General features: G+C 36.9%; 1 protein-coding gene across 1 annotated transcript; it reads left to right on the forward strand.

Moving 5' to 3' along the window:
- Positions 1–977: 977 nt before the first annotated feature.
- Positions 978–21,636, forward strand: synpo2a (synaptopodin 2a). The gene is made up of 4 exons (XM_065288905.1): positions 978–1,100; positions 12,667–12,818; positions 13,270–13,976; positions 15,729–21,636. The coding sequence occupies exons 1-4, from the start codon at positions 993–995 to the stop codon at positions 19,388–19,390; spliced, it is 4,629 nt and encodes a 1,542-aa protein (XP_065144977.1). The 5' UTR covers positions 978–992; the 3' UTR covers positions 19,391–21,636.
- The last annotated feature ends 2,486 nt before the right edge of the window (positions 21,637–24,122 follow it).

The raw sequence follows: 24,122 nt of genomic DNA on the forward strand, positions 1-24,122 counted from the left end.
AACAAAAATACCCAAATCCCAACTAGCTGAGTACACAAATTAAAAATGATATGTAAAAAAAATTATTTTCTAAAGCTTGTACAGTATGCTAAATATGGTGTCAATTTCATCATCATATCAAAGCCAAATGTCTTAACTCCTGGAGGGAATACAGAAATGCGTTTAGCAGAAATGGCAAATACAGCGCTTCAGGGAACATGTGTAGCCTATTTTTTCCCCAAACCTCATAGTCTTCTCTAAGTTGATCTTCACTTTACTTCCAAGCACAGATATGCAACACATACACATTTGTATATTTAATAATCTATTTAAATAAAGGCCAAAGATGTTAATTTTCAAGGCTGCATCACTTTTTGTCACTATATATATATATATATATATATATATATATATATATATATATTATTTGGTCAAATATGTTTTGAACAAGCTGAAAGATTAAGGGCTTTTTATATACAGTTTCTTTCTAAAAACATTTAATAACACTTTGTACATTTGATCTTTGGATGGTGTCTTTATTCCATTTAATTCCTTAAATAGCTACTACTTCTATACTGAAAGGTTGTTTGAGTTCAATACAAACTGAATTGTCTTTATTATTAAACTACTTTTTTGTAAAATGTTGGACTTTCTCTCCTATTAAAACTAAATCATTATTTTTAGTATGTTTTGCGCATTAGCCATGTCCAAACGTTTTTTCTTATCTCTAAACATTTATAAATCACATATATTTAATCTAGACCTTTCCAGAGAAGTTATATTAATTATAAATCACTAATCTTTATGATTCTTGATAAAAGCGCATCCATTGCATGTATCAAGAGACCAGTTAATTTTCAGCTTAAACAAGAGCGCAGCGGGAAAGTCTCAGAAAAATGACGACAAAAGAGGGCTGGACTCCACTGTTGTGGCTTTACACCCACCAAAGGCAGCCGTAGATATCACGCAGAAGAAAGTTGATATCTCGCAGTCTGGAGGATAGCTGCACGAGGATGGGAACTGGGGATTATGTGTGCGTAATTCTGCGCGGTGGCGCGCCATGGGGATTCAGACTGCGCCAGAGCACGCAAGAACCGCAACATCCTCTTCAGGTGTTTGAGGTGAGACTGTAACACAACGGTGATGATCACTGTTCAAAATTAAATAATGTTCTAAACTTGAAACTATGTCGTTGGCTAAGACCAGATAAAAATGAAAATACTTTTTTCTTCTTGTTGTTTTGACTTTTAATTAGTTTTTTTTCTTCTACCAAACAAGTATCAAAGTTAAGGATGCATGTACTGTGATCTTACCAAAGTTTTTTAAAAAGTTTTTATTAATCAGCTGTTTAGTCTCATGTGATGTTGAAAGTTTTATTCTAGATATCGTTGGATTTGTTTAGGATACATTTGAGTTAACACCTGTGTGGTTACCACAGCTGGATACAAGAGTGGTCTATGCTAAGTTTAATGAGGCAGTTATATAATACCACATAATAATAATTCCTAACAGTGAGTTTATGTGCATTGTAATCAACTGTTAAATTAGATGTTTGCATGATGATATCTTCAAGTGGCCACCAGCAGAGTTAAGACTCTCCAGTTTTGTTTGATAAATGTTTATTGGAAAAGTTTTGTTTTTCTTTAGGTGGATTTTATAGGGCAATGTGGGCTGCACAGGCTCTGTCTATTCCTCAGCTTTCAGCAAGGGTCCTTATATGGTCACAGCAAAGCTAACAAAGTTTGTTGGCCAAGTTCAAGCTATCTGTCATCCCTCCTATAGTTATCAACAATCTAAACTGTTAGGGACTAAAATTATTAGTGAGGCTTTAACTATTGAGCTATCACAGAATATGTACATTTAAAAGAGGTGATGGTGGGATTTTTTTGTTACAAAGAACATGAAGTTTATATGTGTATAAAGTATTGTCAATATCAAGTTCATTTTGATGGCTCCACCATGGCTTGTAGCCCCAGGGTCTCTGGATGTTGTTCAAACTGATGTTTATACTTGAATGTTATGTTTATTTGACAGCTTATCAAGTTTAAAAAAGACTTTCATGGTCAGTATGTAAGTATCAGTCACTATGTAATAATTAGACTATTACAGTAGATTAATACAGTGATGTTTTACTGTTCTATTATTAATTATTAAACTGTATTTCAAGAGACTAACAGAAACTAGTGATAACTAGGTAGTAAATCAAAAGCAGTGCTGTGGTATTGCATGTGATGTGTATTTGAGGTACATTTAATGATTTAGGCCACTTCTGATTTTCAGTCACATTTATTGCTGATAATGCTTCTTGGTGCCTATAGGTGAAATATAATAAATTAATCAACAGTAACAGCCTAGACATGATGCTTGGGTCACAATTAGGATTTAGGTTCCTGCCAATATTAGGGTTGTTAAAAAACAATTCCTTATGTACAATTTGTAAGATATTTGCAGTAAAATATCCAAAACCCACTAGTCCAATGTTATATATTTTGTCCATCTGATTAATAACAATATCTCTAATGTCCTCAACTACTTGACACTAAATTATGAGAAGCTGGAAAATATTAATGTTGTACATTTTAATCAAACAAAAATTGTCAGTCCTTATAAAGTCTCCAATCTAGTAATATTTTTTTTGTAGAGTCAGTACTTTTTATGCAATACTTTTTTAAATAAACCCAGTAATGAAGTTAAATCCTCATAAAAGTGTAGGTGGCAAAAGTAAGCATATGATTTATTGTCACTACACTATAAAAATAAAATAAAAAAAATTCTTCCCTACTGAAAAATCCAGCTAAGACCAGCATAAGCTGGTGAGCTGGTTTTAGCTGGTCTCCCAGCTTGGTTTTAGCTGGTATTGCTGGTGTAGTAAGCTGGTCTAGCTGTGTTTTGGTCACTTTTTAAGCTGGTCTAGCTGGACTTAGCTGGTCATGCTGAAAGACCAGCTGACCTATCAGCTTGACCAGCTTTGCCAGGCTGGGAGGACCAGCTTAGACCAGCTACTGCCACCTTAAACGAGCTAAAACCAACTACCAGCTTATGCTGGTCTTTGCTGGATTTTTCAGTAGGGTTGTTTTTCAAAAACTTATTATATAATGTAAAAAAAACATTCTGTGAACATATAACTTTAATATTGACTGATTAAGATCATGTCAACCATTAAAAATCAATGTGAAATCAATTTGAAATCAAATTTTAATAATCCTAATTTCAGAATTAGATCATGAGACTTTGGCAGACAGGGTCACATTTATATACTGTAGAGTAAAACATTTAGTTGAAGGGGATATCATAAAAATCTGACTTTTTTCATGTTTAAAAGCAATAATTTGGGATCCCAGGTCTTCTATCAACCTAGAAAACGTGAAAAGATTAACCCAGTAACTTAGTTTTGGTAAACCATTCTCTGCAAGCATGTGAAAAAATAGGTTATTGAAATTTGCTCCCCTTGTGAAGTCAGAAGGGGATAATACCGCCTCTTAATCTGTACTATCCAACCATGACACTGCCATTTACTGCAGAGATCAGCTAATTTGCATTTTAAAGGATACACTCCAAAACGGCACACTTTTCTTCACACTTACAAAGAAGTGGCAATTTTAACATGCTATAATAAATGATTTATATGATATTTTGAGCTAGAACTTCACATACATACTCTGGGGACACCAAAGATCTAACATCTTAAAAAAGTCTTGTAAAATGTCCCCTTTAAATCTGATTGCTCTGGCTAGTGGGGCCAGTTGTCCCAGTCCCAAAAAAATCAAGATTGCCAAAGGATGCTGAATATTAAAGCCCTGCTGTTAGTTGACAACTAATGTCCTCTTTAAACTTAGTACATACAGTATGAGCTGTCCAATAGCGCCCCCTGTCAGATCAGACAGCTATGGTTTTGAAGCCACCAAAGATGTTCCCAGTTTTTCCCACAACGTTTTTCTTTGATGTGCTGTAATGAAAACAACAGGAGATAAATTAATTTTAAATTTAAACTAAGTTTACACTAAATCAAGATTTGAGTGCTATATCTTTTTGATATCAGCTGAATTGTACAGTATGTTCGATGTCTATTTTTCTATTTTTTAGCTGAGCTGTGAAATATTTGCCTGCACTGCCATGAGAAAACTTGAGTTGATGGGATGACAGATTCACAAACTCTTGTGGAGAGACTCACTCTGCTCCTCTAAGACATAACTTTTACCTGACTCAAGATTTTTAAAAGAGCTGAATAGCAAACTGACCACAGAAGTTTGTCTAAAAGTGTATGTAACAAGAAGCTGAGAAATACTGTTGACATTTGCTCGTTGTGATAAAGGTCTCAAATACCGAATGGTGTTTGTATCTGGAAACCGAGGATGAAAAGATGGCACAGTCTCTTGTGTGTTGTGTGTTTACCTGTGGTCATTTTGAGTTTTCTTTTTGCTTTTGTGTACTCTTCTATGCAAGCACATGATGCACAATGATAGTAACAGCTTAAAAATAATGTGCAGGCTTTACATGGCAAAACCTTTAGTTCGCTGAAAGCCCACTTCTTTAAATGATGATTTATGGCACAGACAAGGTGCTGATGTGGGTTAAGCGGGCCTGCTGTGAGTTCATTTAGAGTACAAATGTATACTCTCTTTTGAAAGTGCACCTACAAAAATATTTTCACAATGAACTGTAGATCTATGGAAGGCTGCCAGCAATCAGCAATGAGGAATTGTGCTCAACCTTTAGCCGTTAACCAGCAATTCTCATTTTTTCTGTCATTCACCTCTTTGAAATAGGAAAAATGTCTGTGCAAAAATACATGTGCACAAACATTGGTCCTCGTGTATCATTTAGCCGGATGTGAGGAATTAAATGAGATTCTTCACCCTCTTACAATTTGCACATTTTAGGAGCCAGCGGCAAAGAAAATAATTACAGCTGTACAGTATTTATACACCAACAAACACCATCTTACCATTAAAGCTTAAATATATAGGTACGGTTAGTGTGGATTTAACAATGGGAACATGACAAACTGTGGACCACCATGGTTAATTTTACCTGAAATGTCTGTAGGAGTTTCAGAATGATAATTGCTCTAAGCTGTGAGAGAAAGAGCCAAAAGTTACATGAGAACTTTCCAGTGGTTTCCAGCACATTGTATTTAATCAGTGTGGGTATGGGAACCAAAAAAAGTGGTTTCTTTTCCACAATTGTACATTAAAATGTACTTTTGTTTGACAGATATGTTTAATTATGTAACAGATATATCCCCAGCGCAATCAGAGTTGCTTTGAAATAAAGTATGTGTCAGATATTTATCAAGGCAAATCTTTTTTTTTGATTTTAAGAGATTGATATATAGTATGTAATCTTATATTGCTAGTATACATTAAAAAGAAAGTATTAGGTCAGAGAAAATGGCCAAAAATGACCCTTTAAAAGGTCCTTATTATGTACTATTTACAGTATTTATGTACAGATAGGCATACATTTGGTAACAATATTTAATACATTCTTTTTACAGTTTAGGTTTTCTAATTTTGTTTAAGTTTTAGAGCAGAACCTGTCAAGTCTAACAAAAAATTCTGAAAACATACTGTCAATATAAAGTCATTATTTTAAAGAAGATTTCCTGTTTGTTGCACTCCATTAAAATCAAATGATATCTGCCTTCCTGGTCACAGTGCATTTGTCGGACGCCAAAGTTTCCCCCCCTCCTTTTTTGGATGAGAAGTGTTGTGTTCGAATCTGGTGTCTGAGCCAGCTCCTCTTTTTCATTTGAGCAGTGTTTACTGTACCTCTGAAAAGCCCTTATACGGAGATCAGAGCCGTTACATTCATCCTTACAGCTGCAGTTGCTAAACAATTATAAAACTTCATGGTTTTATTTTATTATAGATCCATCACCAGAACCTTAGGATGTGTGCCAGTGGTTTTAAAAGCCTTTCCTATTTTTAAGGATAGAATAAAATATTATTGTTGAGTGGTAGCTATATTTTTTAAAGCCTGTTGTTAATAAATATTAACTGGAAAGAAGTCCTGCTGTGTTTTACCATTTGGTAATGCAGCATATTTGTAGGCATACAATTTTGTCCCATTAAGTAAAAAAACAAGGGACGCAACTTTTTATTACATTCTGTATACATAGAATTAGTTATGTCTGTATTTGCAGGTTTTGCTGATATTAATGTCACTGTTTTGATCTGAGAACAGATCTGATGCTGCATAACTGCAGGAAACTGTATTTTTTTCAACTGCACACTGACCTCTAGTGACGATTAATGGGAAATGCTGTGGACCTAAAAAGTTGCCATTACGGCAGTGGCCGTTTCTCAAACAGAAGGCTGCATCCTCCGGAGGTCAAATATACAGGCGGCTTAAGTCATCAAGTCTAATTATTTCAGTTAACTGAGAATTACATTCGCAAGTCATGAGCATATTACAACAATTTACGATTAACTAAGAATAATAGTCAACTTTATAATTGTTCATATTCTGAAACAAGACAGTCTTTATGACATGCAGCCTGCAAATGCGACCTCTGGATGATATGCAGCCTTCCGTTTGAAAAGGCCATGGTCACACTTAACTGTCTGTAATTAGACAGATTATCAAACCAAAGGATTTGTTTTACGTTTATTACGAACTAGTCCCAATATTATTTTTAGAGAATGTGTTACAGTAAGTTTTCATCTAATTTATTGACATGTTCCACTAACACGGTTTAAAGAACAGCGACTGTACCTGTAAAATTTGTCTAACTGGTTGGCTGGTCTTAATTGGTTTAACTGGAAGTAAAATAGATTTTTGGTTTTATCTAGCAGGAATGTCCCAGCCAACATTGATATGTGGGCCCAACGTGGGGCACATTTGGGCAGCATGGGTTACATGTGGGCATGGGCTTCAAATGTGGGTCCCATGTGGGTTTCCCTATGTGGGCCCCATATAGGTTTGCCCATGTGGGATAATAAGGTGGGGCCCTCATGGCACCTATGTGGGCAAAACATTTCTATGCTGCATCTTTATACATTTAAAATCTTAAAATAATAACTTTTGGTTGATTGTCAGTTTTATACAAAGAGAAAATAATATAACAGATATGATTTGATCAGTATAAAACATTTTTAATAAAAATGCATTATTTTTTACATTTAATTAACATTGATATGTGGGCCCAACGTGGGTCCCATATGGGCAATATGGGTTTCATGTGGCCATGGGCCTAACATGGGCAATATATATGGGTCTCATGTGGGTTTCCCTATGTGGGCCCCATATATACTGTAGGTTTGCCCATGTGGGATAATAATGTGGGGCCCTCATTGCACCTATGTGGGCAAAATAATTTCATGCTTAAAATACATTTTATATACATTTAAACTCTTAAAATTATTACTTTTGGTTGATAGTCACTTTTATACAATGAGCAAATAATATAACAGATATGATTTGATCAGTATAAGTGCATTATTTTTTACATTTAGTTGTGATATTTATAATGTTTACCTGCCAATTATTAATTTCAATTTGCACAGCTGAGAATGAGTGAAAATTAGAAATGTCAGAAAGTTCATCAGTTTGTTAGTGTATTAATTAAAGAAATGTTTTAAACATTCTGAAAGGAGCCTGATTAGTGGAGTCAGGTGTTTCATATAAGGAGACCTTATTACGATCTGCTCACTGCTACGACACATTACGCTTGACAAAGTAGTCCTGCTTCAAATGTTTTTAATAGTGATTTTTTCCACATAATATAATATCATATTTTAAATAATCTTTGCTAAAATAGGCAGACTTTAAAAATTAAAAAACAACTATAAAGATGATAAACATTTACACTACGAGAATTCCCTCCCAGGCACAAGGATACAGTTTTTCTTGGAGCAGCAGGAGTCTCTCACAACCGCTACACTTGTAATTTATTTTCTGCGTTGTGTTTTTAGAAAATGTAATACTACAGTGCAAGTTCACGGACTGCACAGCGATGAATCAAAGCAAACGTGCAAGGACGTTCTTCATAAAACGTTTGAGCAAAGATTAATTGATGATCAGAATTAAGACCATCTCCAGAACAGTGAGCAATATTTGTGTTGTTTTGAGTCTGAAGTATTTTAAGAGTTAGACTTCTTTCAATGCTTATTTGAAGTGTTATGTTAAATTGTTAGTCATTACCTGCATTAGCAGTTTTGAAATGTTGATGATTATTTTAGCATTGAAGTGTTATAAATTGACAATAAAGTATTTTGATATATTGAACCTTTACAGTTTTTTATTTCATTTTTCATATTGCACCTCCTTCATGTTTTGTGATGTTACAGATGAATAAACTGTTGGAAATTTATGCTGAAAACTGATATTTACCAAACTGAAATTATTTTGCTTTTATCGGTTTTCAATTTAAAACAAATATATTATTTAAGTAAATTACAATTAAGCATTACAAGTATAATTATTACATAATAAGGGACCAGTCCAGTACCCATTAAAAACCCATACTGGGTCCTGGTAAATAATGTGGGCTTCATTTGGTGGGGCCAATATGGGCCCTATGTGTGTTACCCAGCTGGGCCCCACTGGCCCCCACATAAGCCCCACTCAGTTTATCAAATTTGTGTGGGCAACCCAGGTGGGGCCATAGTGGAACCCATGGACAAACCCACATAGGAAGCCCATATGCCCCATCTTGCAATGTTGGCTGGGGTTTAACAACTATGTATCCACTATATTTACAGTAAAAAATTTTTTTTTTACTATTTTTGCTATGTTGATGCTGTATCAGAACAACCAGCATTAATGCGAACAGCACAGTCAGCAAACTACAACTTCTACTAACGTTATCTATTTAAATCACGTGACGCCAGATGATACACGATGGCGCTTTTTTGTAGTGGGCGTGGCTTACAGTCGAAAAATAAATTTGCATGCTTTACATATGGTATGGAGAAACAAAGCGAAATTTCTAATATATTTTCTTATATACACACATAAAGACATATAGTGCTTCAAATAATTTCAAGTTAAAAAAACAAAAATGTATATAAAATGTAAAATAAAGCACTTTCCTTTGCTAAGTCGGCATCCTAACATGCAATATGACTTTAAATCAATGTTCATTAAAGGTAAAATGTGACGAATCATTTGTGGACAAAATATTTTGTGACTTGTGGGCCACCTTTATAAAATCCATTTAGTGGCAAAGTTGTGTGTAGCCTTATTATATTGAAACAAGTGCATTGCTGTTTGTTAGCTAAGAATGCCATCAGTAATTCAACACACAACACAACACACAATTTTTTCTAGTGGATAGACCTAAAAGATGTACAAATGTGTTGTTCATTTGGTCTTGAACAAGTGTGCGTGCAACTGGGCATGCTCGTGAGCTGTGATAGAGGTCTAACTAATCCAATGACTCTAGATTGAAACTGTTCCAGCATAAAAAATGTCCTTGAAAGACATGACTTGACATCTGTAGTTTAAAGATTTATCTAAGAAGTTTATTTTAAGTGTGAAGCTATTTATTACTGAGGAGGAATGTCATAAAAGATGTACACAGTATTTAGTGTTATGCCTTGGCTGTCAGAACAGGGGGCTGCTTAAACAAGTCATCAAGGTCATCCAGTGTTTTGGCATTTAAACGTGTACAGAAACTGTTACAGATAGCAATTCAGTAAGCATTTATGGTGCTTGCTATCTTGTTCTTTATGTATTTGTTTCTTGTTCTCTGCACTTATTAATAAAGACAGTTTTAGAGGAACAAATGCTCTGCTGGATGATTTGACCTTTTAGGAGAGTTGATTTATGATGTACATAATGTTACAAAAGACTGATATAAAAAATCTGATATTAAATCTTATGTTAATGTGTCTTTGCTTATGCAAGACTAATAAGTCATACAGTTGGGCATGCAGCTGTTGTGATAAATTAGAGACACTTGACCAAAATTAAGATACACTGTCTCCAAATCAAAGATGGGATTATGGATAATTTAAATTTGCATTTATGCATTTGGCAGACACTTGTTCAAAGCAAATTACCGTGCATTTATTCTATAGATTTTTATTAGCATGTGGGTTCCCTGGGAATTGACCCCTTGACCTATGTGTCGCTAATGCAATGCTCACACTGCAAAAAACACATTTAGTAAAATTCGTACTTTAAAAAACACAGGGTTACTTTGGGTCAAAAAGGGACAAACCCAGCCATTGGGTCAAATTAACTCAACAAATGTTTAGATTTATCCAACAATGGTTAAACCAACCAACCATTTTGGTTTGAAACAACCCAGCATAGGTAAAATGACTAGACTCGTCCCTTTTTGATCCACCGCTTGGTTGAAAATAACATAACTTTTTTTAGTGTGCACTGAATTGTGTTTGTCTTTGACTCTGATAACCAGTTTAGTAGTGTTGATGTATTTTTCCAACCCTTTTGGCCACATTTACACTGCCTGTTTGAAGTGACTCAATTTCGAGCTCACACTTTATTTTACGGCATCACTGTTACAGTGTAATTATAATGTAATAATGTACATTAATGTAATTATTTAAGTACTAAGTAATAATCATTAACAACATGTATAGGGTTGGGGTTAGGATTAGGGTTTGGTTTAGGGTTAGTTGCATGTAATTATGCATAATTAACTGTTATTACTATAATAATTACATGTAACATGTGTAACAAAGATACCGTAAAATATAGTGTTACCAATTTAGATTATTTTTCTCTCAAGTGGCACAGATCAGATATAACCCCACGGACAGGAAAAAAACGCATAGATTCTGATATTCCCGACCCGTTTTAGGCCTCATTCTTATGTGGAAATAATTTGGATATGCGGACAGATTGGATATTCCCATCTCAAGAATGTCGTGCATCATAAAAAATGTGATGCTGGCAAATGACGTCAACTCAGGTGGACACCACCTGCGATCATATGACTCTTCTTAGCAGCGCAATGGAGGACTTAGTGCTGTTTTGTTAACCCTTGTGTGGTGTTCGTATTTTTGTTACTTAGACGATGTTTGTGGGTCTGGTGGACCCAGAGCATTATTAGTATCTTAAACCAATGCATTCATACAAATTTATGTAATATTGTTTACAGATGTTAACTTTAGCTTTATTGCAAGTAATATAGACAGAATTTATGGTTAATATTGGTCATTTACCACTGGTAGAGGACTATTTATAAACTAAAGTGCCATTCGTTTTTGTGGTAATATGAAATAAAAGAAGAAAATTCTATTCTGATCCAGATATTGGGGGAAAAATCATATTTATCTTAAATAAGTAGAAATGAAACAAAGTTTTTCATCACTGTTGATGTTTAATTATTTGAACTTTTTGAAATTGTACACATTTGTGTCAGTCTACACAGCACAAGCCCCAAACTGAACAGATGCCGTATCATAAGACATCATCCACACTAAACACATAACCTGTTCATGCCAGCCAACACAACACATGAGAAGCAAATTTTTTATGTGTAGCTGTGTTGTGTATGCATTTCTTGCATTTTATACACATATACTGTGTCCATCTGGTCCACACACATTGCAGTACAATGTGTTGCTATTGGCCACAACTTAGAATGATGAAAATACATGGATAATATTTTACTTTCTCTATTATTCTCTCTCTCTCTCTCTCTCTCTCTCTCTCTCTCTCTCTCTCACACACACACATCTTTGTGGGACATTTGGTCCCCACAACGTGATAAATAGCAGGTACACACACCATAGGTTTTGTGGTAAACCCATGGTTTTACAAATGGTAATCAATATACCAAATAACCATGATTACTACTCTTTTACTACAATAAAACTATGGATTTTTTTATAATGGTAAAATGTAGAATGGTTCCTGTTAGACAGAAGGTAAAGTGTTTGGGACAGTAGGTACAGACAAATGTTCATGCACGGCATATAACATGTTGTATCCTTGCGGCATTACAGCAAAAGCAGAAGGAGAAAACTCTGACATGCATCCATCACATATGTACAGACATGTATACAAACACACTCATGCACTCACAGGAGTCCCAGGTAGGAGAAAAACAGAGTGAAGTTACATAGCACATTCAATTTTTACACTTTTATTAACCCCGGGTCCAGTGGACCCGAACACCACATATGTAATATAAATGTGTAGGGGGGGTGTACAGTGTACATTTATTATAAAGTTGTTTATTTTTATGTTCTTCATAGAAAATGAGCCAAGGCCAATGTATCTGAGGTTGAAACAACAATTAATTGCATAATTTTTCTTTCAGTAAACATTCAAAACGGGTCCCACAGACCCGAACACCACACAAGGGTTAAAATTGTATCTATTGTTACAGAAATAAAGCTCTTTAATCTTGTATAATCATTTTGTGTGTCCATTGCATATCGCAACATTTTACTTCCTCTGTGCTGTTTGGGTCAATGTGCAATTGTTTTGCCATGTGTTTAGTGTAAATGCAAATATCGGATACGAGTACTTCCATGCCTCCGAAACACTCTCAATTTCTTATCCAAAACACATCCGAACTTTTCACAAATTCACAAGAGATCATCTTCTGACTGTAAGAGAAAAAGACCACAAGCACAGATTGCTCTGTTCTGTATAAATATGTAAAGTAGCCGTGTTACAATTAAACCTGTATTAGTTTGTATCCCGCTCACCCCTACAATCCTAAAGTCTATTGTAAATATGCGTTTGTTATCTTTCCTATAGGTAGAGGATGACAGCTGTGCTGCCGAGGCTGGATTGTGTGAAAATGATGAGCTATTGTCAGTGAATGGGAAACCTTGCTCTAACCTCAGTCTCTCGGAGGCTATTGATCTCATTGAGGCGTCAGCTGACTGTCTACAGCTGCTTGTCAAAAGGTACTTTATTGCTTGAACAAATGTGCCTTGATGCTGTGCTCTGTTTTCTTGAACTGGGCACTAAAGTTATTTTTACTAGAACTGCTTTGTTACCTTTGTGACATCATCGCAATATTTAAGCCACGTCTCATATTGTAGGTTACCCATGGACTCAATTGACCCATGGATTAAATTGCTTAGTTATTTGATTTTAATAGTGTTGTTTATGGACTGTCTTGTTTATGGCTGTCCTGACCTTTGAAACCAGACACCCATTGTGTATTCATTAAATCCAAATCAATTAGACCTGTTTATGCTTGTAAGATTTCAATACACGGTTGACAGATGGTGTACATGTACTTCTGTCCCCTCCGTGTTAAATAAGTGGGGGGGGGGGGGGTAGGTAAAAAGCACAAATCATTTTTCTGTTGATGAAAAAAGTCATGTTTTAAGTTTAACTTTTTTCCTGTAGGTGTTGTAGCCAACCTCCAAAGTCTCTTAAATCACATAGCACCACTTTAAGGATCCCATCTCAATCCAGACCTTGTGTCCCACACGATGATCTCTACATCTCTGAATCCCAGGATGAGGCATATTATGGGGAAACAGACAGTGATGCAGAGTGTCCCGGAGGGATTGGATTGGTCCGGACCCAAGTTCAACTCCCCCCTTCTAGGAGTAAAGCTAGAAACAGTTATGCCCAGCGCGGTGAAGACACCCGGATAGAGGTAACCCCAGGATCTGTGGTCGAATTGCAACTCACCCTCTCCCAGACCACCCTAGAAGAGCCACAATATACTTCACTGGGCAGTGCTTGTGGAGTTGTGGGAGACAAACATCCTATAAAGACTAGCGAGACCACCACTACATTTACTACAGGTTGCCCCCTCTACGTACGCAGACAAGACCGGCAACCTCTTGGTCAGCGGGGTGTGTTGGTTAATAAACCCACTGCTTTGCAGAGACAGGTTGAGGTGACTGTACAGCACTTATGTGACGGCAGATCAGAAGAGGAGGGGGCAGAAACCAGTGAACTGTTGGATTCTGCCGGAGAAGGAGGGCACATTGAAGAAGTTCCCACCTCCTCCTCTGTGTCTTTTGGACTTCCTTCAGAGGAGTGGGACTCTGAATCGGAGAGGGAGGTCAACCAGCCAAACAAACACAGGGCAAGGCACGCCAGTGAGTATAATCTATTTTACATGATGTTGCTTCTTATAGTGACTTATGGCATCTGTTTGCAAGAGCAGCCGTGATTTCTTATTTTAAATAGTTTGGTTATAGATATAGCATCAGTAATCTCTATTGTGAATGTTTTTAAGCTCTCGAGTAAAAACACTAACCACACAGTGTATGTTTAGGGTGTACGTTTCTTTTTAACACGTCGACTGTCAATTTTTTTTGTTTGAATATGAATATTTAATCTTTTCGGTTGTGAAACTTTAATGTATCATTTTAATAAGGAATATAGTTAATATTTTAACTATGTATTAAAACAATCAATTGATTTGAATATATGATTGTCTATAAATACACACATATGTATGTATGTGTATATATGTGCGTTACGTTTTTATAAGGTTATATATAAATTCATTTGTAGGTGTACGTGTTCATTTTAGATGGATAAAATAAAACTGTTTCACTTTGTAGCATGGATTGGGTGGGGGCTTGCAGGGTGACATGACTGGTGGAGTTAAGAATAAAACATGGGCATCCTAATGATGCTTGCAGAAGTGCCATTTGATGGACACCAGCATGTGCGACACTAGCCCGTTACCCGATCCTTTAAAATTGGCCTTCTTAGCAGCACTGAAAAGGGGAAGTACTTGTCTATCATTATCTTCATCCTGAAGCTCAAAAGAAAAGAATCAGGAATATAAGATATGGAATTAGTGATCATGTTTTTATAGTCTATTTTATATTGAAAAGATTAACAGTCGCCCACTAAAGAGAGGATGTAAACCGTAAAGATTCCTTGTTGCACTTTACATTTTTAGGTTTTATCAACTTGAAATCGCAAGTAATTTCAACTTGACTAATAAGGAGTTGCTATAAATTATAAAACAAAAAAATTAAATTTCAACTTAATTTTTTTCATTTATAGCAACTCCATACTAGTCAAGAAAGTTTACAAGTGAATTGTAAATTAAAGTTGATTAAACTTAAAAATTTAAATTTTACAGGAATGCACGTCTACCAGTATGTGGCCTGTAACAGGAAAATTGTGTTTTAACTTAAAGCTACAGATATGGACTTGTAGCACTTGGCACTAGCAAACCCTCACATTGCCTCTGAGCTATTTTTATGTTTTTGTCACTGGGTCTGCTATTGGCTTAGTGTAATGTCCTGTAGAAACATATTCACAGCTGAAAGCGACTTATGTTAATGCCAGAGTGTTATGCATGGATCAAAGATTTTGTTAATTGGTGGCAGTGTTGTTATCTGCTTGGAGAATTGACTTATTGGGTGGTTGCGAGTTACGGGAACCAGGAGACCCACAAATTAGATTTAACTGCTGTGCTATCAAAACATCAGTTTATTATTTGATTAGGAGAGACGCAGTGTCTCACCTACTGTATAACACATTTTAATCCTGTTAATGAGAATTGTTATTTATAATTTAATTTTAAAAAGAAATCCTGAAGCATGCTCTAGAAAACAGTATAACATTCTTATTTTGTAGTCACCATTATACGATATACTTAAAAAAACAAACAATTACATATCTGGTATCACATTAGTTAAGAGAGATAGCAGGGCGTCTCAAGTGAAATGATTTGTTGGCTGCTCACATAACACTGCTATTTATATGCATCGTATACAGTTACCTAGGCCACCAGGAGCAAGCATGTTCGGTGTCCTTTCTTTATGACCTCACTCCTATCACTCTGTGCTCATATTCTTAACCCCTCCCTTTTGTTTCATTTTTAGGGCTCCGGCGTAGTGAAAGCCTTTCAGAGAAGCAGGTGAAGGAGGCCAAGTCTAAATGTAAGCGTATTGCTCTACTACTAACTGCTCCTGCCCCCAACCCCAATAACAAGGGGGTGTTGATGTTCAAGAAGCATAGACAAAGGGCCAAGAAGTATACACTTGTAAGCTACGGTACTGGTGAGGACGAACCAGATTACGAGGACGGCAGTGAAGAAGACGAAGAGGCGCACGCTGTTGAGATCACAGTTCTAGCCACTGGTGAAACAGAAGTTGATGAGGATTTTTTCACCAATGCCTCAGGCCAGAAAAGCATTGTAACTTTTGACTGGAAGACTGGATTACTTGAGATAGAGCGCAAACTTGACAGCAAGCAAAATATGGAAGCACTACCTGAGACCAAGGGTAAAGGAGCCCTCATGTTTGCTCAACGCAAACAACGCATGGATGAGATAGTAGCTGAGCACGAAGAATTGAGACGTAAGGGGATCCCTGTTGAAGGGCAGCCGGAGCCTGAGACCCATCAAACTTACCAACACGTGGAGCAGCACACTTATATGCAGCCACAAGAGAACCAAAATTATATGGATGTGAATCTTCAGCATGCTCAAAAGCAGCAGCAGGAGCAATATCATCAATACCAGGAACAGTATTATCAACAGCAGCAGCAGCAGCAGTATCAAGAGTATCAGCAGCAGCTACAATACCAACAACAGTATCAACAACAACAACAGTATCAACAAGACTGTCAACAACCAAAGCTGTATGAACAATCATACAATCAGCAACAACACCTTCAGCAGCAGCAGTATTCACATCATATGAATGGCATGTTTGAGCAGCAAATGAACGAAATGCAGGTATCAGTTACAAACAGGAGTGCCAAGCCATTTTCAGTTCAAAACAGAGCGGCCGCTCCATTTTCCCCCTCCACAAGTGCAGATTATCAAGAACAGTCTGGGTATCCACTGGGACAAGGGGAACAGATTGCATCCCGTGATGAGCGTATATCTGTGCCTGCGATCAAGACTGGAATCTTACAAGATACAAGGAGGAGGAATGCCAGTAAGCCTATGTTCACTTTTAAAGAGTCTCCCAAGGTTTCCCCGAATCCTGAGCTGTTGAATCTCCTTAACAAGAGTAACAAAAAGACCGGTTTGGAAACAGAGGAAGATTATTTAAGTTTAGGAGCTGAAGCCTGCAACTTCCTGCAGTCTCCTAAGGTAAAACAAAAAACTCCACCACCGGTTGCCCCTAAACCTCACATAGACCCAGCTTCTCCCCCTTGGTCTGCTCCACCTGAAACTACTGATCAACCGATTCCACAGCAAACTGAAAATGGTGTCTCAGCACCTGCACTAGCTCCAACCATGGGAGCTCATGTTACTCCTGTCCCTGCCCCTGAAATGCAGGCTCCAACAGTGTCTGAGGAAGCAAGGATAGCTCCTGAGTCCCAGGATGTTTCACACTGTACAGAACAACTTGCTTCAGGTAATACATGGAAACGACCAGAATCTCCAACAGAACCAACCAAGCAACCAGAGGCTTGGAATAAGGCACAACTCCAGCAGCAAAATTATTCTGCTCAACTTGCCGCACCACCTCCCATGCAGTCAGATCCATCTGTGAAGTCATGGGATCCAGCTCTAATCCAAGGTCATCAGCAGCCTCCAGTAAGTACCTGGGGTCCAAATGAGGTCCAGCTGCAACTCCAATCTCAAAACCAAAAATCTGAAGAACACTCACAATGGATAGCACAGTCTCAAAGTCAATCAGATGTTCAACTGCAAGCAACTACTGTAACTCAGTCTCAGCCTTCTTGGGTAACACAGACTCAGACTCCAATCCAAACCGAACATCAGCCACCACCTCAAACGCAGCCTCAAATTAATTCTTGGGCTTCGGGTCCAAATCAGTCAACACCCCAACCCACATGGTCTCAGCAGCATGCATCGGCACAACCTTCTCTTAGTGTTTGGCAGCAAAATCAAGGTCAGGAGCAGCCACAGCAACTTTGGGCCCAACAAAAGCAATTTCAAGAGTCTCACCAAACTGTAGAATCTTCTTGGGCATCACCTCCCCAGCAACAACCTACTTGGACCCAGCCTCAAATTCAACCTCAGCCCCAACCATCCTGGGTCTCCCAAGCCAAACCACAAATGCCAACACAGCCACCTGAAAATGCATGGACCCAACCACAAAGTTCTGTTCAAGCACAGCCTACATGGTCTCAACAGAATCAACCTCCACCTCAACCCACAGCATTAATGCAGCATCCCACCCATCCTTGGGAACCAGTGCCAACCCAGTCCCAACCACAGCCACAATGGGCACAAAAACCTGCTTCTCCACAACATCCTCAACAAATAATTCACTCTTGGACACCTGAGCAGAATCAAACTCAGGCCCCCTGGGGTCAGCCACAGCCACCAGTTCCACCCCAAGTGCAGGCTCAATGGCCACAGAAACCTCAACAACAAACATCACAGCCATCTGTTACCCAATGGACCCCACCATCTCAGTCTCAACCTCCTGTAAATACTTGGTCAACCCAACAGCAACAACGTTCCATAAACATGGCTCAAACTGAAACCCAAAAGTTGCCTTCCCAACCAACCAAGCCATGGAGTCCACCTCAGAACACCCAGCCCCCACCTCTACGCCGAATGCACAGTGGGACTCCACCTAGTAGTGCTCTGTCACCCTCTGGTTATGGTTCGGCGTTCGAGATGCCAGCCTTGCGAGGCAAAGGAGCTGAACTTTTCGCCAAGCGTCAATCTAGAATGGAGAAGTACATTGTGGATTCTTCCACAGTTCAGGCAAATAAGGCAAGACCATCTTCACCTTCTCCTTCTTTGCCAAGCTCATGGAAATATTCAACTAATTGCAGGGCCCCCCCTCCTTTGGCATATAATCCAATTCATTCACCATCATATCCGCCAGGTGCTGTCAAGCCAACTCCTTCCTCCAGCACAAACAAGAACAAATGCAAACAGGGCCAAAAACCTGCCAAAAAACCACTTCCTGTTCTTGATGTCATGAAGCATCAGCCCTATCAGTTAAAGTCCTCCCTTTTTATCTATGGTCCAGCAGCAGAAAAACTTGTTGCAGTAAAGGAGGCAGCTGAAAAGTTTACTGCTCAAAAAGCAGATGAAGTCCATGCTCTGGCCCAAGCATTAGGTCCTCCAAATCAGAACCAGCAAATTGCATATAGTCCTCCACCTTATGGTTTTATGCCACAACAGGCCCAGCAACCTTATGGGATGGCTGGTCAGTCACCCCCTATGTCCAATGCACCTTACCACCAAGTGCCTCCTAATACATATCAGCCTGTCCCTAGTAATTATCAACAACAACAAGAATACAACCCCCAACAAGTATACCAACAACCTTTAAATCCTTACCATCAAGCTCAAAGTCCTCCCTACCGACAGCCCTCTCCACCTTCCTATCAGGCAGGTCCTAATCCAGCATATCAAGCTGGCCCGGCACCATCGTACCAACCAGCCCCTAGCTCATATATTGCAGCAGCTTTCCCAGTAGCAGCAAGAGCTGACTCTGCCTCAGGAGGCAGTGTTGCTTCTGCTCCAAAGCCCAGATTTTCAGCTAAAAAGAGTGCTGCCCAAGTGTGGAAGCCAAGCACTGCTGAAAATGCTGAAAATTAGTCATGTTACTTTGATGCTTGTTATTCCAGTGTTATAGTAAATAACAAGGATAGGATAGAAATACAATATGCAACAGATGCATAACACTACCAGAACCAGCTGTTTAAAGATCTAGATAAGTAAGAAATTAACAAGGTAGGCATCAATATTTCTGACATGACATGGTGTTTATAGAAGAATTATCTGCTAAATATTTATCTTTTTGGGCTACTACAGGTAAGACGCTCTTGTTATTATTTAGCTGAAATTACTAAAGTTGTATAGTTATTTGTTTGTTAGACGTGGTCAAAGAGAATCAGTGTTGATTGAGTTGATGATAGAAGAAAGACATGGAAGCTTAAACAGGTAAAAAGACAGAGGTAGACCTAATGGTTAGATATTGAGGGCCACTGAGTAATTGACATATTTATATGTATACATTCATTGTTAAAATGTGACAATGCTTAACATGCTCATAAATTATTGGGTTCTTTAATATCATTTTTACCAGATTATATAATATAATACCTCAGTGGACAGACAGAAATGAATATATGAACAGCCGAATAACGGGATAGTTCACCCAAAATTGGAAATTCTGTCATCATTTACTAACCCGCAAGTTGTTTCAAACCTGTGTACATTTCTTTGTTCTGTTCATCAACACTGTAAAAAGTAATACATAAATCTAACTTATAAAAATTGAGGCAAGTGATTGCATTTGATGTTTTAAGTTGAGTCAACTTGTAGCCTTTTTAAAGTATAATAAACACTGTAATATTACATAATACAAATGTGACAAAATTAAGTTGAGTTAACTAATAGTTCTAGTATTACTCAGTTTAATTTACTTTTCTTGGTAAAGGTAACTTTTTATGGTTTGTTGTTGTTTCCATAAACATGGATTTAGACTTTTGAGATGAGGGCATGAATTGTTTATTCAATCAACGCGCCCACCCAGTTTAGTTTTGGGCAGCTGTAAAGTGCGAAATACTTCAGTATGCAGTCTATGCACAAGCACCAGTCTTCTGAACAATGGTAACTACAAAACGAAAACGATGAAACAAAAACTCTTCTAAATCTCGAAGATAAATGAACATTAAACACTAAAAAGTCTTTATTTTTAGTTAAAAACACATAAAATAGCGTTTAAATTTGAATTTCACTGTCCAAATGCAGTCCCATGCAAAACATGCTGGGATATACGAGTCTACTGCCTAGTTAGCTATGTTTACTAAATTCATTCATGTAGTTTCAACACAAAATTATTAAGTTAATTTCCTTCTTACAAATTTAAATGGATTTTACATGATAAAATAAAGCTGAATTTACTCATTAAAGTGTTAATTTAGATTTACTCAAATTATTCATCTTTTTATGTTATTTTAACTCAAATTTTGATTAAAAAAAACAAGAATGAATTTTTTTTTAATACAGTTTACTCGTTTTATTTTTGTTAAATCTACTTAGGCACAGAAACACTTTTTACAGTGAATACAAACATATTTTAAAGAATGTTTGTGACCAAGCAGACCTAGGGCACCATTAACTTCCATAGTAGGAAAAATAATACTGTGGAAGAGATTGGTGCCCCAGATCAGTTTTTTATTAACATTTCTTAAAATATCTTCATTTGTGTTCAGCAAGAAACGTGTATAGGTTTGAAACGACTTGAGGGTGTGTAAATGATGACAAAATTTTGAACTATCCCTTGAACTAATGTATAACAGCTTCTGGCTGTGCCAAGTATTGCAGGTGGATATAAAACAGATTAAGTGTTAGTGATTTCTGAAGTAAAGTTTAAATTAATATTAGTAATTATTCAGACTTTCCGAAAAAGCAAAAATGAATGTAATCGATATGTGAGTTTTTCGAAAACTGTGTCAAATAGATTTAAATGTACTTTCAGTGTACAACAGCTGGGACAGAGCTCTTAATTTGTATTTTTATGATGGTAAATAGATGTAGATTCCTTTCTTGTTTATTTTTTGAGGGAAGTTACCTTTAGCTATTATTCTGTTTGTTTTACAGTTCTTTTTTTCAGTAGTTTTTACAGAATAAGAACAATGAAAACAGGTCTACGAAACAGAAAACATTTGAAAAAGAGTCAACTTTTAATTACAAACACAATTTTTAACAAAATATTAATTTTGATTTTGACTGTTGTCACCTGTTTTTTATTTATGTTTATTTTTTGTGTGACATTTTCTTCCTTGTGCACTATTTGTAAGATGAACCACAGTGCCATTAAAATGATTGTCCTTTGAGTTTTGTTTGTTTTGCTTTGCATTTGCACGTTCCTCTGTCATTTCCATCTTTTCTTGCATTATTTTTGCACCTTCACTATTTCCTGCTTTCACACTCCATTTCAGTCAATCTGTAATAGTCATTTTAAATACATCAAATTATTAGCATTTTTAACATCTCTAAAGCAGATACAAAAGATATCAGATAGGTATCAAAGCCAAAGGTAAGATTCTAAGGGTTTAACATTACTTGTTTTACATATAAAATTTCATCTTTTTTCTTATGATAAAAATCTTACTCAATTCTATTTTTAAAAGTCTTACATGACTTGACACGAAGTCTAAATCCAAAAGGCTAAAGACATGTTCGGTCTATGAGTATTGCTCTAAATTTGGGCCTGTGTTGCATCATACTTTTGAGGAGCTAAGTAAGACACAAGTTTATAACTGGGTAAAACTGGCAATGCAGGGCCTGGTCCAGCAGCTATATTAGGAGAAATCTGATCTCTGATCTGACCATGACCTAAAAATGATGAGAGCACTCCAGTTTGTGGCACCTGTCACTTAAGATCAGTTTTGACTTGCTCATTTATGTTTTTGTAAAAGAAAAAGTCAGAAACATATACTACAGAAGTCATTTTGCGGGCATTTATTGTTTTATACATAAAATTATCCTACACAGCATGAGGAATATTTTTTAAATATATTTTATATTGACTGAGTAAGGTCATGTCAAAGATTAAAATCAGTGATCGAAATCAAACTTTGATGCTCCTAATTTATGTGATTTTAGCCAGGATTTTACATTCAGGGTCACATATTTGCAAGCAAGTCATACCTACTATTTAAAATTATTTAATGTGTTTATTTACAGCTTGCCATTAAGGCACTGTAAAAAATCCTTGTTGCACTTCAATTTTTAAGTTAAATCAATTTGAAATTACAAGTAATTTCAGCTTTCTTGACTAGCAAGGAGTTGCTATAAATAAATAAAAAATTACGTTGAAATAACTTAAGCTAATTCAACTTTATTTTTATAATTTATAGCAACTTCTCACAAGTTGAAATGAAATGTAAATTCAAAAAGTAAATTCAACTTAAATATTTAAGTTCATCAAGGAATTTTTTAAAGTGTAGATAAAAATGTTATGTAGATATTTAATATTTAATGTAGATTTTTTTTGTTAATCTTGAGTTTTAATTTTAGTAGCTTGTTTATACTAAGTTTATCTCACATCAAAGTCTATAAAACTATAATTTATTCATTATTATTTATCTTTAATAATACTTGATTTGTTATATAAACTTCCTTTGTTTTTATAAAATCCTTGATAGACTTAGAAATTCTAGTAATGAAAGAGCTTGGCAAAGTTGCATTTTAACCAGCAGATGGCAATACACCCTCACTTATTCATCTTTGTTAACCTGTCTCATCCTGATTTTACTTAAACTAAGGAAAGTTGTTCTTTAATCAGATTGAGAAAAACCATTAAATTATTAAATTTAGATACTCAACAATCATTACAAACAGCTAAATGTGGTTCTTAAATTATGTCCGACCAAACCAATGCACCAATTCCAATCCCGCTTTTCAAACTTCACATGTAGGTGGTCCTTTGTATTTTTAACTAATTGATGTAATAAATATGCATATTTGATTGTTTCAGGAACTTCGGAGCTCATCCTTGTCACCACCTGTTAGACCTCCGGCCGTGATCCAGAGCCCGAGGTCGATTTCATCTTCTCCATCACCAAGACCCCCTGTATCACCAGTGGGGCAGACCACCCGGCTGAGTAGAGGTCAGAGGTCTCCCACCCCATGGGAAGCTGCCGCACGGCACCCACTTGGCCTGGTGGATGAAGCCTTTGCTCTTCTCAACATTCAACAATCTATAGCTTCCAACCTGCGCTACGCAGCACAGAGTAAGATTTTACCGGAGCCCCCTGCAGAGTGGAAGGCAAAGGTTGCGTATGAACCTCTGCCAAAGTACCAAAAGGATAGCCTGAGTCAATCACCCTTGCCTTTTCTGTCTCCAGCTAAGAGCACAGCATCAGCACCGGCTGGTCCCATGCCATACGGGTCACCATTTAGACAGTGTCCAGCCCAAAGGTCAATGACAGAGGATAATCTTAGGCCCTCGCAGGTTGATCGGAAGGAAATGGGGCCTCAGAGATTGAGACACCATAAAGGCAAAGATAGCAGCACGTGGAGGCGTTAGGTTTGAGCCATTAAAAGTGAATGAAAAAGAAGGAATCTTGCTAAAAAAAGAGTGCTTACAGACTTTGCTTGCATAAAGGCAGAATAGAAAGATGCTGAAAGAGAAGTTTAGTATAATGGTTGCCATGTTACAGAATAAAGGTCCATGAAATGTCAGATAAGGTTGAGTGTTCATTGTTAATGAATAGGTTAGATTTATTGCGCATGATAATTTATGCTAAACAAACAACAAACGTTATACACATTCCTAGTGCACATTTTTGAATTACAATTGTATCCACATTCTGCA

The sequence above is a fragment of the Paramisgurnus dabryanus genome, chromosome 2 (genome assembly GCF_030506205.2).
Source record: "Paramisgurnus dabryanus chromosome 2, PD_genome_1.1, whole genome shotgun sequence".
NCBI lineage: Eukaryota > Metazoa > Chordata > Actinopteri > Cypriniformes > Cobitidae > Paramisgurnus > Paramisgurnus dabryanus.